Source organism: Cetorhinus maximus, chromosome 22, assembly GCF_964194155.1.
Source record: "Cetorhinus maximus chromosome 22, sCetMax3.hap1.1, whole genome shotgun sequence".
NCBI lineage: Eukaryota > Metazoa > Chordata > Chondrichthyes > Lamniformes > Cetorhinidae > Cetorhinus > Cetorhinus maximus.
The window spans coordinates 7,265,446-7,281,960 of record NC_135900.1 but is presented as its reverse complement, the minus strand read 5'-3'; the positions used below and the strand labels follow the sequence as shown (position 1 = coordinate 7,281,960).

The window sequence follows — 16,515 nt, the reverse complement described above, 5'->3', positions numbered from 1 at the left end:
CTTTAAAAGGAAAAGGAGAAGGAGCTGGATAAAATATACAATACTTGCATTTTGTTACCTGACAACTAGATGACTCCCTATTCAGAGCTAGCACAGTCTCTTGCATTGGTTCGTTGCTCTTTGACGAAAAGGTTCTGGAGGATCTTTGAAATAAAGCAGCGGCAGCTCATCATGGCCCTCAGGAGTTCATTCAGGCATGAAAGGAGAAGGGATTTCCAGACCTTAGAGTGGAGGCAAGGCCACTAATGTTGAGGCAGAGAGAGTGGGGGGGGATGGATGAGAGGATGGAGTTGGAGGGTCAGGGTTGTAAAGCGTCTGTGGGACTGGAGGTGGTTCCATGAATGTTCCGATTTACCTTTCTACTGTAAAGACCTCTACGCCCCTCAAGGGCGAGAAGCCAAGGATATTCCAGGCTTTCCCACTATTCAGTCCTTTGATGTTAAAATCGAGCATACGACATATCTAAATAAGAGATGGTCTGACTAGTCTAGTCAGAAACAGAAGAGGCAAACTGGAACAGAGTTCAAATTTTCATGATGTTATTTCTCAACTTTGGTTTTAACTTGGAATTTTCCAGTTTCAAACAACTTCTGACATCATTGCCCTGGGGGTTTCCAATTTTGTTTTAAAAAAAAATTTTGGCACTAATTGATTCTCGGAATCAGTTCTGCACAGGAAACACAGGAAATTTGCCATTTACACACCCGCTGCTTCTTCATAACAGATTTTGGCTTCGGTCTTGGTTCTGCTCTTACCTATCTAATTGCAGCCAGAGCACCACCTGCAATGGCTTCTTCTCCCACTCACACACCATTAACCTTTGCTGCCTCCCAAGGATTCATCTTTGGGCCCTCCTGTTTCTCCTCCACACGCTGCCCCTTGGCCACGAGCCAAAAACACAGCATTAGCTCCCACATGTACGTTGACGGCAACCAGCACCTCACCACCACCCCCTTCGATACATCCACCGTCTCTGAATAGTCGCACTGCTTATCTGACATCCAGCGCTGAACGATCAGAAATTTCCTCCAACTAAATATTGGGAAGACCAAAGCCATTGTCTTTGTTTCCCATCACTAACCCATTACCCTGAACACCATCTCAACCCCTCTCCCAGGAAACCACCTGAGGCTGTACCGGAACATTTACAATCCTGATGTCATATTCTACCCCGAAGTGGGCTTGTGACCCATGTATCTGCTCCAACACCAAGACCACCTATTTCTAACTGTATAACACCACCCAATTCCACCTGTCTCAGCTCATCTATTCCAATGCAAATCTCCTGCTTCCCACTGGGCTTTGCCATTCCGTCCCCACAGGAAAAACTCTCTTAGACAAACTTCCACCACTCATCCAACTGGTCACTTACCTCATGTGTTATTTGTGGGACCTTGCTGTGTGCAAGTTAGCTGTCTCTCTCAAAGAATGACTAAAAGACTAATAAGGAGGGAAAAATTAGAGTATGAGAGAAAGCTAGTCAGAAATATAAAAACAGTAAGAGTTTTTATAAATTTTTTTTTAAAAAGTTAACAAAGTGAGCGTTGGTCTTATAGAAAGTGAGTCTGGAGAATTGATAATGGAAATCAAGGAGATGGCAGATGAATTGAACAGGTATTTTGCATCAGTTTTCACTATAGAGGATACAAGTAACATCTCAGAAGCAGCTATAAACCAGGAGATGGAATTGGGGGAGGAAATCAGGAAAATTACAATCACCAGAGAAGTGGTACTGAATAAATTGTTGGAGCTGCAGGCTGACAAGAGCCCAGGTCTAGGGTCTTAAAAGAAGTGTCTAATGAGATAGTTGATGCATTGGTTTTAATTTTCCAAAACTCCTTAGATTCAGGAAAGGTCCCATTAGATTGGAAGATAGCAAATGTAACTCCATTATTCAAAAAGGGAGGGAGACAGAAAACAGGAAACTACAGGCCAGTTAGCTTAACATCTGTCGTAGGGAAATTGTTAGAAACTATTATTAAAGAAGCTATAACAGGGCACTTGGGTAAGCTCAAGGTCATCAGGCAGAGTCAACACGGTTTTGTGAAAGGGAAATCATGTTTAACCAACTTATTGCAGTTCTTTGAGGAAGTAATGTGCTGTGGATGTACTGTATTTAGATTTCCAGAAGGCATTTGAGAAAGTGCCACATCAAAGGTTATTGCAGAAAATAAAAGCTCATGGTATAGGGGGTAACATATTGGCATGGATAGAGGATAACAGGAAGCAGAGAGTAGGCATAAATGGGCCTTTGTCAGGTTGGCAGGATGTAACGAGTGGTGTGCCACAGGGATCAGTGCTGGGGCCTCAACTGTTTACAATTTATATGAATGACTTGGATGAAAGGGATTGAAGAGACGGTTGCCAAATTTGCTAATGACACAAAGATAAGTTGTGAAGAGGATATAGATAGGTTAAGTGAGTGAGCAAAGATCTGGCAAATGGAGTATAACGTGGCAAAATGTGAAATTGTCCATTTTGGCAGGAAGGATAAAAGAGAAGCATATTATCTAAATAGTGAGAGATTGCAGAGCTCTGAGATTCAGAGGGATCTGGGTTTCTTAGTGCATGAATCACAAAAGGCTAATTTGCAAATACAGCAAGTAATTAGGAAAGTTAATAGAATGTTATCATTTATTGCGAGGGGAATTGAATACAAAAATAAGGAGTACTGTGTACAGTATTGGTCATCTTATTTAAGGAGGGATGTAAATGTGTTGGAAGCAGTTCAGAAAAGGTTTACCAGACCGATACCTGGAATGGGAGGGTTGTCTTATGAGGGAAAGTTGGACAGACTAGGCCTGTATCTGCTGGAGCTTAGAAGAGTAAGAGATGACTTGATTGAAATATGTTAGATACTGAGGGATCTTGACAGGGTGGATATGGAGAGGATGTTTCCTCTTGTGCAAAAATCTAGAACTAGGGGTCACTGTTTAAAAATAAGGGGTCGCCCATTTAACACAGAGATGAGGCAAAACGTTTTCAAAGAAGGTTGAGATCCTTTGGAACTCTCTTCCTGAAAAGGCCGTGGAAGCAAAGTCTTTAAATATTTTTAAGGCAGAGGTGGATAGATTCTTGGTAAGCACGGGGATGATAGGTTATCGGGGGTAGGCGGGATGCAGATTTCAGGTTACTTTCGGATCAGCCATCATCTTATTAAATGGCGGAGCAGGCTCGAGGGGCTGAATGGCCTACTCCCGCTCCTTGTTCATATGTTTGTAAAACAAGAATTGATCTCAAACACCTTTCATACCATGCAAAGGTGCAAATTTCATTGGCAGAGTCTGCACCAGGTGATACATGGTCAACACAAATATTTACTAATCTAGTAATGGCCCAACACTGATTGCACACTGGCCTTTAGCAGCGCATCAATAGTCTCGGGCTCCTTGTCTTCCTCTCCCCCTACTCTCCAGTACGGACTCTTGTTGGATGCAGGCTACACAGGCACTCGATGCCCTTCAGTACTCAACCAATTGGGAAATCGCCAAAGAATCATAATTGATTGATACAATAGCTGCAGAAACACTGAGCGCAGGCCCGATATAAACAGAGTACATCTCCTGAACCCAGAAAGGAAAATACGACACGCCAGTTTCAGAAGTTATCTGCTTTCACAGGGAAAATTACAGCTTCCCAGCTCAGTGTGAACTTTCAAACCTCAATTGCACAAATGGAATGGAAAATATTTCCTGTGTGGTTTGAAAATGGACTGTATCAAGTCCCAATCCATCTATTCAGTGTTTAACATTAGAATGGAATGGAATTGTTACCCCTCAACCACCCCTCCCAAATAGTGTGTGTTTTTGGACATTGCCATAGATGCTGCACTGTCAACATGTTTAACAGGTACAGTCTGTAAAGTGAAGATGCTCCGCCACTTGAGTTTTGAAGACACTGACAAGGTGGTTGTACTTCAGCAATAATCACCAGCTTGACAAGTTTAACTCTGTTACAGATGGAAAGTTCCTGTACAGGAGGTTCCATTCTTGAGAACTGTTATCTTTGCAAAGTACTCACATTTACCTACAAGTAAAGAACGTAGCAATGATGTTGTACATGCCAAAAAACATTTTCTGCAGCAGCGATTTCACCAATGGTTCTTTATTGCGCACCCTGGAGGTTTGAAGCCTACACACTGTTTACATTTACAGTATGAAAGATTCTGAGTTGGCTCTCCAGGGCTTTGGGTTTTTTGCTGCATTCACAGAGCTATTTATACATGGCTCAATCTACACCGGAAACTTATGGGGGCTCAAAGTTTTGAGACCAGGGCCTAGCTTTCCAACTTGAATCTAATGTGGTTAATCCAGCTTGGCCTGTTACCGTTTTCCTGCGCACCAAAAGGAAGGGACTGAGCCAGCTCCGCGGCTGCCTTCTACTCCACTTTAAAAACACGGAGAAAGCACATCTGTCCTCGGGACCCCGGACAGGGCAGACGCTTGTGCGTTACCATCGCTGTTTCGTGAAAGGTATTTGGAGGGACAGTAACAGAGGAGGGATGAGAAAAGGTTCACAACTGAACTGAGTCCTCCGTGTCTCTCCACAGACCCTGCCTGGCCTGATTAGTTTGTGTTTGTTTCAACAGCTTTTCGCTGCAGAAGGAGAGCGATGCTATTACAAAACCACAAACACGAGACCATAGAACCATATTAGAAACAAAAATGAGATATAACAGCATTAAATTGTAACCTTTCTGCATCATAAGTATTAAATCTTGTACAAATTTGGTGCGTTGCCGCAGGTTGGAAGGTGGGGGGTGGAGTGGGAACAGCTGGATACTTTAACCAGCAAAGTTTAGCAACATGACTGGCCATGGGAGATTTCCTTATGATATTTTTATTCCCTAAAGTGGGTCAAGAGTGACACAAAGCTACTTATCTTCAAAAATATAATCGGATCTTTTTTATGGTGTATGAAGATTGTATTGCAACCCCGCTTCCTACATAAATACTTTTCCATTTGCGTCTGACAACTTTAAGAACTGACAGACAAAATCATCGAGAGACCAATTAAATGGGACGATCAACTTCAAATTTGCATTTAAATATTAACTTTCCCCGTTACAAATTGAATTAAAAATCTACAACCAATCAACGAAACATGGTTTTTGAAATCTGTATCATGCCATGTTCTTTATTTGTGAGTAAATGTGAGTATTTTACAAAAATACAAGTCCCAGGATGGAACCTCTGTACAGAAATTCCCTCTAATTGTCCATTTCTAACAAGGTTAAACTTGTCAAAATGGTAATTATGCGAAATTACAACCATCTCTTTAGTATTTCACTCAATAAAAAAATGTTTTGGTGCATTTTCACTCTTATTTCTCCTATTCCAAACAAAGGGATAGAAGAATCACAGGGTGGGATTATTCTAAGATACAGAAAATAGCACCTCCCTAATCCGTGTCCTCTACCAGTTAGAAGTACAAGGGGAGCGGGGGCACGGGAACACCACTAGCCTCCTCCAGTCACACCCATCCTAACTTGGAACATATATCATCGTTCCTTTATCAAAATCCTGGAACTCCCTCCACAAAAGCACTGTACACATACGGAGTGCAGCAGTTCAAGAAGCTGGCTCATCATCAGGAATGTACAACAAATACTAGCCTGCATACCAAATATAAAAATTAAATTAAAATAATAAAAACAAATACCGCATTAAATAATTTAACCAGAGTGATAAAGATTGACATGGGCCTCGTTAACTAATGTGCAAGTGCCTTGGGCTACAAAAATTTCCACAGATTTCATATATTCCACAGAGTCTCAGTAAGACTTGCATTTATATAGCACTTGAAGACCATCGAATGTCTGAAAGTGCTTTGCAGCCAATTTTTAAAAATTCTTTCATGGGATGTGAGCGTCGTTGACTGGCCAGCATTTCAGGACATTACCAACCCAGATGGGTTTTTGCAACAATCAACAATGGTTTCATGGTCATCGTTAGGCTTTTAATTCCAGATTTTTATTGAATTCAAATTTCACCATCGGCTGTGGTGGGATTCGAACCCGGGTCCCCAGAGCATTTTCCTGGGTTTCTGGATTACTGGTGCAGTGACAATACCACTATGCCACCGTTAGAGACTGCACTTTTGTAATGTAGGAATTATGACAGCCAACATGCGCACAGCAAGCTCCCACAAACAGCAATGTGATAATGGCCAGATAATCTGCTTTTGTGATGTTGATCAAGGGCAGTGGGAATAAATCCCCCGCTCTCTGAAACAGTGCCATGGGACCTCTTACATCCACCAGAGCAGGCAGACGGGGCATCGGTTTAATGTCTCCTCTGAGAGACTGCACCTCCTATAGTGCAGCACTCCCTCAGTAGGAGGGCAGCCTTGGTCGGTGCCAAGCCTGGAATGGGACTTGAACCTGGAACCTTGTGACTTGGAAGCAAGTGTACAACAATCTGAGCCACAGCCGACACTATTTTTTCCATTTGAAAAATGACAGAATTTAACAAGGTCCTCTGGCCCATCCAACCCGTTCCAAAAAACCACAATGCCTCGAGCATCACAGTACAGACACTTCCTACCAACCCGAAAGCCATGTAATCTCCTGGGAGGCCAAAACAATGGATAAAAACCCAAGCGAATTGAGAGGGCGTGGCATGACGGTAGGGTGGTGGGGAGAGGAGGAATGGAGGGCAGGCCTTAAAGTGATTGAACCTATTCCAGGAGGTCACAGTGGCCCTGATTAACATGAGCAGGTATCTACTATTTGTAATCAGTGTTCAGTAATGCGTTTACCTGAACATGCTGTAACATTCATTACAGTGCATCAGAGACGCTCTATGTTAACAGGTCAGGGCTCAACATTTATAACACAAGCGAGAGTTAATTTTTTTCAATCCATAACTAAACACATATCAAATATTAACTATAAAGCCTATTACATTTCTGTCTTTCCTCAGTTCTGATGAAGAGTCATCAACCTGAAACATTAACTCATTCACAGATGCTGTCTGGCCTGCTGAATATTTCCCGCATTCTGTGTTTTTATTTCTATCATTAACTACTTGCACAAGATGTGTCTTCAGAGAGGTTTCTGAATATGTGAATTCTGGTTTCTTAGGGGCAGCAAAACCACATTCAAACATCCGACAGTAGAACTTGATGTTCGATACAGGCCATTAACATACAGAAGTACAATTTCAGCCAGTGTATCTATTTATACTGATGCTGCCAGCACCATCCATTTCCTTTCTGTTAACTAGTTAACTCCAAAAATTTCCCTGTCCTGATCTCACACTGTTACCCTGATGTAGAGTTTACAATGACTTTGCAGTTTATTGATTCGGGTTATTGGCAAACCATGCAAATCTCAAATACTTCAAGATGTTCATAAATGAGTTTCAATAATCGTTAACAGGGTCCAAGCCAGCTGGTGAAATCAAAACCAAGACACAGAGCTTTTCTTTATTGAGAGAGTTTATTGACTTGCTCAGACTCACAGTTCTCCTCAACCCAGTGTCCCAGCTGTCCCGTATTTATAGGTACTCAAAGACCATTAATACCCATCACCTGTAATTATTTAAAACACATTAAGGATGGCAGGACAGGTGACGTGTCAAGGCTGCAGCATGTGGGAGCTCCTGGATAACACTCTGACCCAGGGCAAATACGTCTGCAATCAGTGTTTGTGGCTTGAGAAACTTCGTCTCAGAGCCATTGAGCAGGAGGCTAAGCTGCAGACACTGTGACATATCAGGGAGGTGGAAAGTTACCTTGATGCTTTATACCAGGAGGCAGTCACACCACTTAGGTTAGGGTCTTCTGATTTGGTCAGTGACCAGGGACTGGAGGGTGTGACTGCAAGTGAGGCAGATAAGGGGACCCAGAGGACAGCCATGTGAGCCTCTACAATTGTCCAATACGTTTGAGATTCTCTGAGCTTGTTTGGATGAGAGTGGGGGCTGCAGAGTAGATGAGCAAACTGACAATGGCACCGTGGTACAGGAATCCATCCAAGTGAGGGGGAGCAAAAAGGAATGTAGCGGTAGTAGGAGACAGTGTAGTGAGGGGGATTGACACTGTTCTCTGTAGCAAAGAGTGAGAGTCCAGACGACTTTGTTGCCTACCCGGTGCCAGGGTTTGGGACATCTGCTCAGGGCTGGAGGGGAACTTGCACTGAAAGCGGGAGGATCCAGTAGTTGTGGCCCATGTAGGTACCAACGAAATAGGCAGGATGAGGAAGGCGGTTTTGCAGAGTCAGTATGACTAGCTAGGCACCAAATTAAGAAGCAGAACCTCAAAGGTAATAATTTCTGAATTATTACCTGAGCCACATGCAAATTGGCGTAGGACAAATAAGATTAAAGAAATGAATGTGTGGCTCAAAGACTGGTGTGGGAGAAATAGGTTCTGGTTTGTGGGGCATTGGCACCAGTATTGGGGAAAGTGGGATCCATTCCGTTGGGACAGTCTACACCTGAACAGTGGTGGGGCTGGTGTCCTCGCGAGCCACCTAACTAGGGAAGTAGAGAGGCATTTGATAAAGTGGCACATCAAAGGTTATTGCAGAAAATAAAAGCTCATGGTATAGGGGGTAACACATTGGCACAGATAGAAGATTGGCTGGCTAACAGGAAGGAGAGAGTGGGCATAAATGGGTCTTTTTCTGATTGGTGTGCCACAAGGATCAGTGCTGGGGCCTCAAATTTCTAAAATTTATATAAATGACTTGGATGAAGAGACCAAAGGAATGGTGGGTAGATTTGCTGACAATACAAAGATAGGCAGGAAAATAAGTTGTGAAGAGGATGTAAGGAGGCTACAGAGTGACATAGATAGGTTGGGCAAAGGTCTGGCAAATAGAGTATAAAGTGGGCAAATGTTAAATTGTTCATTTTGGCAGGAAGAGTAAAAAAGAAGCTTATATCTAAATGGTGAGAGATTGAGGAGCTCTGAGATTCAGAGGGATCTGGGTGTCCTACTGCGTGAATCATAAAAGGTTAGTATGCAGGTACAGTAGGTAATTAGGAAAGCTAATAGAATGTTATCATTTATTGTGAGGGGAATTGATTCCAAAAGGAGGGAGGTTATGCTTCAGTTGTACAGGGCATTGGTGAGACCACATCTGGAGTATTGTGTACAGTACTGGTCTTCTTACTTAAAGAAAGATGTAAATGTATTAGAAGCAGTTCAGAGAAGGTTTACCTCACTAATACCGGGAATGGGCGGGTTATCTTATGAGGGAAGGCTGGACAGGTTAGGCTTGTATCCACTGGAATTTAGAACAGTAAGAGGCAACTTAATTGAAACCTTAAAGATCCTGAGGGGTCTTGACAGGGTGGATGTGGAGAGGATGTTTCCTCTTGTGAAGATTCTAGAACTAGGGGTCACTGTTTAAAAGTAAGGGGTCACTCATTTAAAGCAGAGATGAGGAAAAATTTTCTCTCTGAGGGTAGTGAATCTTTGGAACTCTCTTCCTCAAAAGGTGGTGGAAGCAGAGTCTTTGAGTATTTTTAAGGCAGAGCTGGATAGATTCTTGATTAACAAGGGGGTGAAAGGTTATCAGGGATAGGCAGGAATGTGGGGTTGAGGTTACTTTCAGGTCAGCCATGATCTTATTGAATGGTGGAGCAGGCTCGAGGGGCCGAGTGGCCTACTCCTGCTCCTAATTCGTATGTTAATATCATTAAGGTTAAGAGAAACAATGTAATGAATAAGACATTAACAATAATCACCTAGAAATTCTCCCTTTGCCCTATATCCACATGGGCATTCCCAGTACAAGTCAACGGACAGCGATCAGGAACAGGAACCCTGGCCGATTTCCCCTCAGGACCAATCAGATCATGCAAATCTTATTCTCTGAACGCCGACCAATAGCACAATGAACAATTTCACCATTGGTCCAACGTGTCTAACCCTGCTGCAGGAATTACAGGAGAAAACATGGCAAATGTCTCCTGGTTTCAGAAAGTCCTGACTTATCCTCATCTGTCAATGCTGTTACATTCTCTCAGAATTCAAATAAACAGTGGGCACAAACTGCCTTTCACAAACTGCTCAACTCCCTGGGCCTTGCAGAGGTGTATTCACAATCAGCGTCTGTTAACTCAGAATAAATGGGCCTTTACAAATGTGCTTAAAGTGTTGATTTTACACCAACTCAAATCGACCGAAAGTGTCTCAGTCACTTATCCAAGGGCCACCCTCCAGCTCGTGCAGAATGCCCGGCTCACTATCCAACTCTCCCGCCCAGGAGGACACACAGGGCGTTATGCACAACATAGGACTCCTTCCTCAGCGGTTAAAACAAAGAGAAAAGGCAATGAAGTCTGAGCAGTTACAGCAATTCTGGGTTTGAAGAGCTCAGGAGCTCCCAATAAGACCCTTTACACAGCTGCAAGGTGGACAGCAGGGCCCTGTGATACTAACTTGATAAAAAAACAAACAGTCGTAATAATTAGAACTAATTATGTGTTTTCTAACCCAAACACATGGACAAACTGCAGAATGTTAATTGGTATAATGGCCAGTTATGAACAGTCTTTGAGATTTACATTGCTCAATATCATCAGCCTTGCAATGGCAGCGCTGAACATTAAAAGTCACTAATCCCACTGTAATTAGATTGTGGCAATGTGGCCAGGTATCTTGAAAACAATCAGCAGCTGCTTGAAATAAAAGGGAAGAGCAACAGCGATAGATTTTTCCCTCACCCACAGAGAACAGCCCCAGGCCAGGAGGCCAGTATATAATTACTAGTAGTGTTAAACCACAGATCTCAAGTTTCACAATAGCCTTAGACTAGGAAGGGCCTGGTAATATTTAATAACACTGACACTTGCAGGCTTTAACAGGTGATCATTTCTTGGAAATATTGATTAGTGTCAGTTTGGCTCAGTCGGTAACACTCCGAGTTTGGTCAGAGGCTGCAGGTTCATGGCTTGCTCCAGGACGTGGCCACATTAATCCAGGAACAGGCTTGTGTGCGCTTTTTAAAAATCCATTCATGGGGGGTGTGGGCATGGGCCTCGCCGGCAAGGCCAGCATGTGTTCCCCATCTCTAAGCCCCCTTGAGAAGGTGGTAGTGGGCCGCCTTCTTGAATCACCCACAGCGCAGTTAGGGAGGGAGCTCCAGGACTTTGACCCAACAACAATGAAGGAACGGCAACATATCTCCAAGTCAGGATGGTGAGTGACTTGGAGGGGAAACTTTAGTGGAGTGTTTACCAAGGGAGTGTTGCATTGCCTGAGGTGCCATTTACAAAAGAGATGTTACACATAGTAGAGGCCCCAAACAGTGGCTTGCAACCCCCAGTGGGTTTACGGGACAGGACTTTGGGGTCGTGGGCTCCAAGGCAGCAATGGTGCCTGTGCAGCTTGGACTGAGTTTTGACAGCCACAAGACCTCTTTAAATGTTTGCGTTTCTTCTGTCAGCGGGTGTGGCTTAATCGCCTGTTCTCCGAGGCCCAATTGCTGCTACAATACAATCTGTAAAAAGGTGGGTCGTCATTTTCTTTTGGGTCAAACTCAGCATTTTTAAATAATATATAAATTGATCTCTGAAGAGTCATACAGACTCGAAACGTTAACCCTTGTTTCTTTCTCTACAGGCGCTGTCAGACCTGCTGAGCTTTTCCAGCACTTTCTGCTTTTATTTCAGGTTTCCATCATCTGCAGTATTTTATTTTTATTTACCAGCAGTGTTAACACCGCCCCCCCACTCAACCACTCTCCAACCACTCCCACCCCTGCTCAACAACTTTAACCCCAATACCACCCCCTCCAAATTTTTACTCTACATTTTAATGCCTCATCAGGAAAAAGCTTGGAAAGTACTGACCTATGGGGCAGTGCAGTTGTACTATTTGAAGATCATGCTGGGCTAACATTCCTCCCTCAAACTAATCCCAAAAACTAGACTGGCCTGGATATCTCACTCATCGGTGCTTATGGCATCTTCTGCACAAACTGCCTGCCACAAATTGCCATGCCACAGTGACTACAGTTACAAACGATTCACTGGACTTGAAGGGCGAGAGGTCGACTATTAAAATCCTGTTGCCCTCTGTGATGAGATACCTACAAACCCTGTGCCCTCTTCCCTCTTGAGGGGTCTCTGCTCAGCGTTTCCCTGAGTGATGAACCAGGCACTGGACTACATCTTTTATCTACACTGTACACGGGGCTCAGTTCAGGATAGCTGGTCAATACCGATCCCACTAGGTGACACATGACATGCATGCCCAAGAGTCAGGATCCCACTGATAACAGAAAATACCCCAGAAACAGACAATCCCTAGGCATTACCAATTACTAAACTTGGCGAGATATTGGGAATGAGGTCCGGCTTTAAATAAAAGAGTTTCTGCCTCGGTCCCTCCATCATTTGTACCTATCCTAAAAAAAAACTTTGGGAAAGTCCTTCGGATGGTGGGATTGTTTTATCAAGAGAGATTGAGGAAACTGGGATAAAAACAAAATACTGCGAAAGCTGGAACTTTGAAACAGAAACAGAAAATGCTGGAAAAACTCAGCAGGTCTGACAGCGTCTGTGGAGAGAAAGACAGAGTTAATGTGTCGAGTCCGTATGACTCTTCTTCGGAGTTGTTGAGGAAACTGGACCTGCATTCCCTAGAGTTTTGAAGGATGAGAGGCGATCCCACTGAAATGTACAAATCCTTACAGGGCTTGATAGGGGAGACGCAGGAAAGAGGTTTCCCCTGGCTGGATGCAGGGGTCTACAACAAGGGAACACAGTCTCAGAATAAGGGGCAGGCCATTTAGGACTGAGATGAGGAGGAATTGCTTCACTCAGAGGGTGGTGAATCTTTGGAATTCTCTATCCCAGAGGCCTGTGGAAGCTCAGTCATGAAGTATGTTCAAGACAGAAATCAACAGATCCCTGAATAATAATGGCATCAAGGGATCAAGGGATAGCACGGGAAAGTGATGTTGAGGTGGATGATCAGCCATGATCTACTGGAGCAGTTCGATGGGCTGAATGGCTGCTCTTGCTCCTATGTAGGTTTTGACAGTGAGAGAGAGAGACAGTGAGAGAGAGAGAGAGAGAGAGACAGACAGAGAGACACAGAGACACCATTTCATGATCTCAATGTTGTTAATGACTGCTAATTAAGAGTGAGATATTTAAAAACACAGTAAATGTGTTGCGGGAATGTCATCCATTCTGCGAAGGGGGACTATAGATATCGCAGGGGGTAATGCTGCTCATCAAAACTCCCACTAAAGATGACAAGACAGCTTTAATAATTAACTTTAGTGGCATTCTGTTGTGGAGAAGCTAAGGCGCCCCTGTTAAATAATTAACAACCAAAGCATTTCTATGCATAAAAGTCGCACTAACAGTTAAGCAGTGCTTGGGGAATCCAATAAGCTCATCACCTGCCTGGTTCTTGTGCCTGTCCAGACTTGATGCTAGTAGGCAGTGCCATTCACTGCCAGCTGCTCCAAATCAACCTCCAATAGCATAATTCTCAAAGAATTTGAATTACCTTTACAGCTGTCTTTGTCATAGACAAAGAATAAAATTTGAAATAAATATGGAACTTCTTATTGATATCTTAAAATATGTAACTATTTACGTAACCTTACTGACTGAAATGTAAATGGAACTTACAATGGGACTTGGAGACCACAAGCTGATCCAGGGGGGTAGGAGTGACATTGTCGTACATGGAAAATTGCACTGATACAAGACTCCCTTCGTTTTTGGAATAAACTGGGCCTCCCAATTTCTCCAGTGTATCCCCTGTACAAATCAGTGCCCAGGTTTACTTCGATAAATTAACCCAACTACACAATCCATTCTCCCAGTGATGAAGAATCCTCATCCATCTGCATTGGTTACTCTGCATTTTTCACCTTGTTTCACTGTTTCCCGTGCTGGTCACTATCAAATACTCCTGCGCAGTTACACGAGCAACACACTTTGACAGCACCTTCCAGACCCATGACCTCTACCGTTTAGAAGGACAAGGGCAGCAGACACATGGGAACATCACCACCTGCAAGTTCCTCTCTCGCCCAACCATCCTGGTTGGGAACTATATCACTGTTCCTTCAGCGTCACTCGGTCAAAATTCTGGAACTCCCCCCCCCTCACAGCGCTGTGGGTGTAGCTACACCGCACGGACTGCAGCGGTTCACGATGATGGATCACTGCCACTTTTTCAGGGGTCAGCTTGGACTGGGTAACTAATGCTTTGCCAGCACTCACTTCCCATTAACAGCAAAAACAAAACCCAGCTTCTGTTGTTGAGAGAACCACCACACAGAAAGCCATACGATTATAGTGCATCTATATACTGGACCACATTTTGTGTCAGTTCAGGGTAGGGACAGTAATCTAGCTAATAATCCAGTGTTTCTGGGACTGGGCTAGAAACACACAGGTCACGGGGTGAGATTTTGACTCACTTGCACAGTTAAAACCCCATCTCATGAGTTCCAATCTGGCCAACAACAACTTACATTTAGTTAGCAGCTTTAACATCATAAAAACCCCAAAGTGCTTCACAGGAGCATTATAAAGAAAATGAGACACCCAGTCACATAGTGATGCAGATGGCCAAAAGGTTAGTCAAAAAAAGTAGTTTAAACAGTGTCTTAAAAGGACAAAAGGGAGGTAGAGAGGTTTAGGGAGGGAATTCCAGGGCTTAGGCCCTAGATAGCAGAAGGCACGGCCGCCAATGGTGGGGCGATTAAAATTTGGGTTGCTCAAGAGAGCTGAATTGGAGGAGCACAGGCATCTCGGAGGGTTACGGGGTTGGAGGAGATGGGGAGAGGCTGAGACCTTGAAAAGAAGGATGTGAATGTTAAAAATCGAGGCATTGCTTGACCCCGGAGAGCCAGGGGGCGTTGGGCAAACCGGACTTGGCCTGAGTGAAGACAAGGGGCAGCAGGAGTTTTGGATGCGGAGGGTGACATGGCAATGTGGGTGAGACTGCATTTAATAAAGAAAAAAGGTGGCAGCGGGAAAATTTGAGGACAGAGGCTGTCAGATGGTCATTAAATCCCAACTGGGGTGGGGGGAGAAGGGGAGCTGCCAGGTGCGGGACAGTCAAGGGGCTTCAGCCCCTCACTTCATCTCAGGGGTCACTACACGGAGGCACATAAGCAAGAGGTGAAAGATGATGATACACATGTTTCAGACAGAGGGGGTGAAGTTTGCACTTACCGTGAGCATTCTTACCGCACAGGAGATGCAGGTAGGGCTGGGTGATGCCCCAGAACTCGGAGTCGTTGCTGACCGTTTGCTCGATCGTTTCCACCGTGATTTTGGGGGTCCCGTTCCCGTTCTGGAGGATCCGCAGGAGCAGCTCCTTCAGCAAACTCTCCATGCCGGCCGCCAGGTAGATGGCAGCGTGCGGGTGGACCCTCGGGGCCACCCCGCTCTCCACCATCCAGCGGAAGAAGCTGCCCACCGGCAGGGTGAGGCCGCACCTGGCCGACTTGCCCTGGCCGAAGCCGCGGCCACTGCTCATGTTGTAGAGGGAGAGGGCGGCCAGCCCGGCCGAGATGCAGCCCCGGGCCAGCGGCCAGGACAGCACCATCCGCAGGGCGCTCTGCACCTCCGCCCGCCCGCACCGGCCGTACCGCAGGCTCAGCCGCTGCGCCTCGCGGGACACCCGCAGCAGCGGCCGGCTGATCAGCCAGGAGAGGCGGCGCAGCGTCTCCCGCCGACATTCGGCCACCGGAGGCTGCACCGCGCCCAGCACCGCCTGCAGCTGCTGCAGCGTCCAGGGCAGCTCCTCCGGCTCGGGCAGCCGGCACTCCAGCATGTCCGCCTCCTCGGCCAGAGCCCCGCTCACCGAGCCGCAGCTGCTGGCTCTCCCGGCCCGCGGCTCCGCTCCATGGGCGGCCGGGGAGCAGCACAGAGACAGGCTGGAGGAGCGGACCGAGTCGGCGGCACCCCCGTAACCAGAGTCGCGGCTCACGTCCTCCAGTGTCCAGCCCCAGGGTTTAACCCGCCCGCCCATGGCTCCGCCACATATTCCAGCGTAGGAGCGGCCGGACGCCAGTTATACCGTCCGCTCGCCACACACAACACCTGGCTCCAGCTGATGGATAGGGCCCCGCCCACTATGCAAATCAGCCACCCACCTCACGTCTGATTAGCAGCCTGATAAGACCACACCCCCTGCTCCGGCCGATTGACGGGGCCCCGCCCACTATGCAAATCACGCGCCCCTAGCGCCTTCCGATTGGCAGGTTGCACTGACCACACATCCCCGGTCTGTCCCTATGCAAATCACACCCCCCACTTGTTGCATCCTGATTGACAGCTGGCAGAGGCCGGACCGCGATTCCGGTCGCGCCCACCACTATGAAAAAAAAATCAACCGCCCCTCTCTTGATTGGCAGCCCACTGGCCAATGGATGAGAGGTTCTGACAGGGGTGTGATCCAGTACTAGACCGCCCCCAACTAGCTGGGGTTTGTTAAAGGGGTTTGACGACTGGTCGAGCCCCTTATCCGCCGATAAATAACTTAAGGTTAATGTTACTGCTCCCTAACTTCAATACAAAC

The 16,515-nt window shown here is 45.6% G+C and overlaps 1 protein-coding gene across 2 annotated transcripts in view; it reads right to left on the bottom strand.

Moving 5' to 3' along the window:
- Positions 1 to 16,027, bottom strand: part of btbd11b (BTB (POZ) domain containing 11b) — a 126,076-nt gene extending 110,049 nt beyond the window's left edge. For both annotated transcript variants that reach the window (XM_078567713.1, XM_078567714.1), the window contains exon 1: positions 15,165 to 16,027. In XM_078567713.1, coding sequence (XP_078423839.1) covers positions 15,165 to 15,966 — 802 coding nt within the window. In that variant the 5' untranslated portion in view covers positions 15,967 to 16,027. The remainder of the gene's footprint in view (positions 1 to 15,164) is intronic.
- Positions 16,028 to 16,515: the final 488 nt, after the last annotated feature.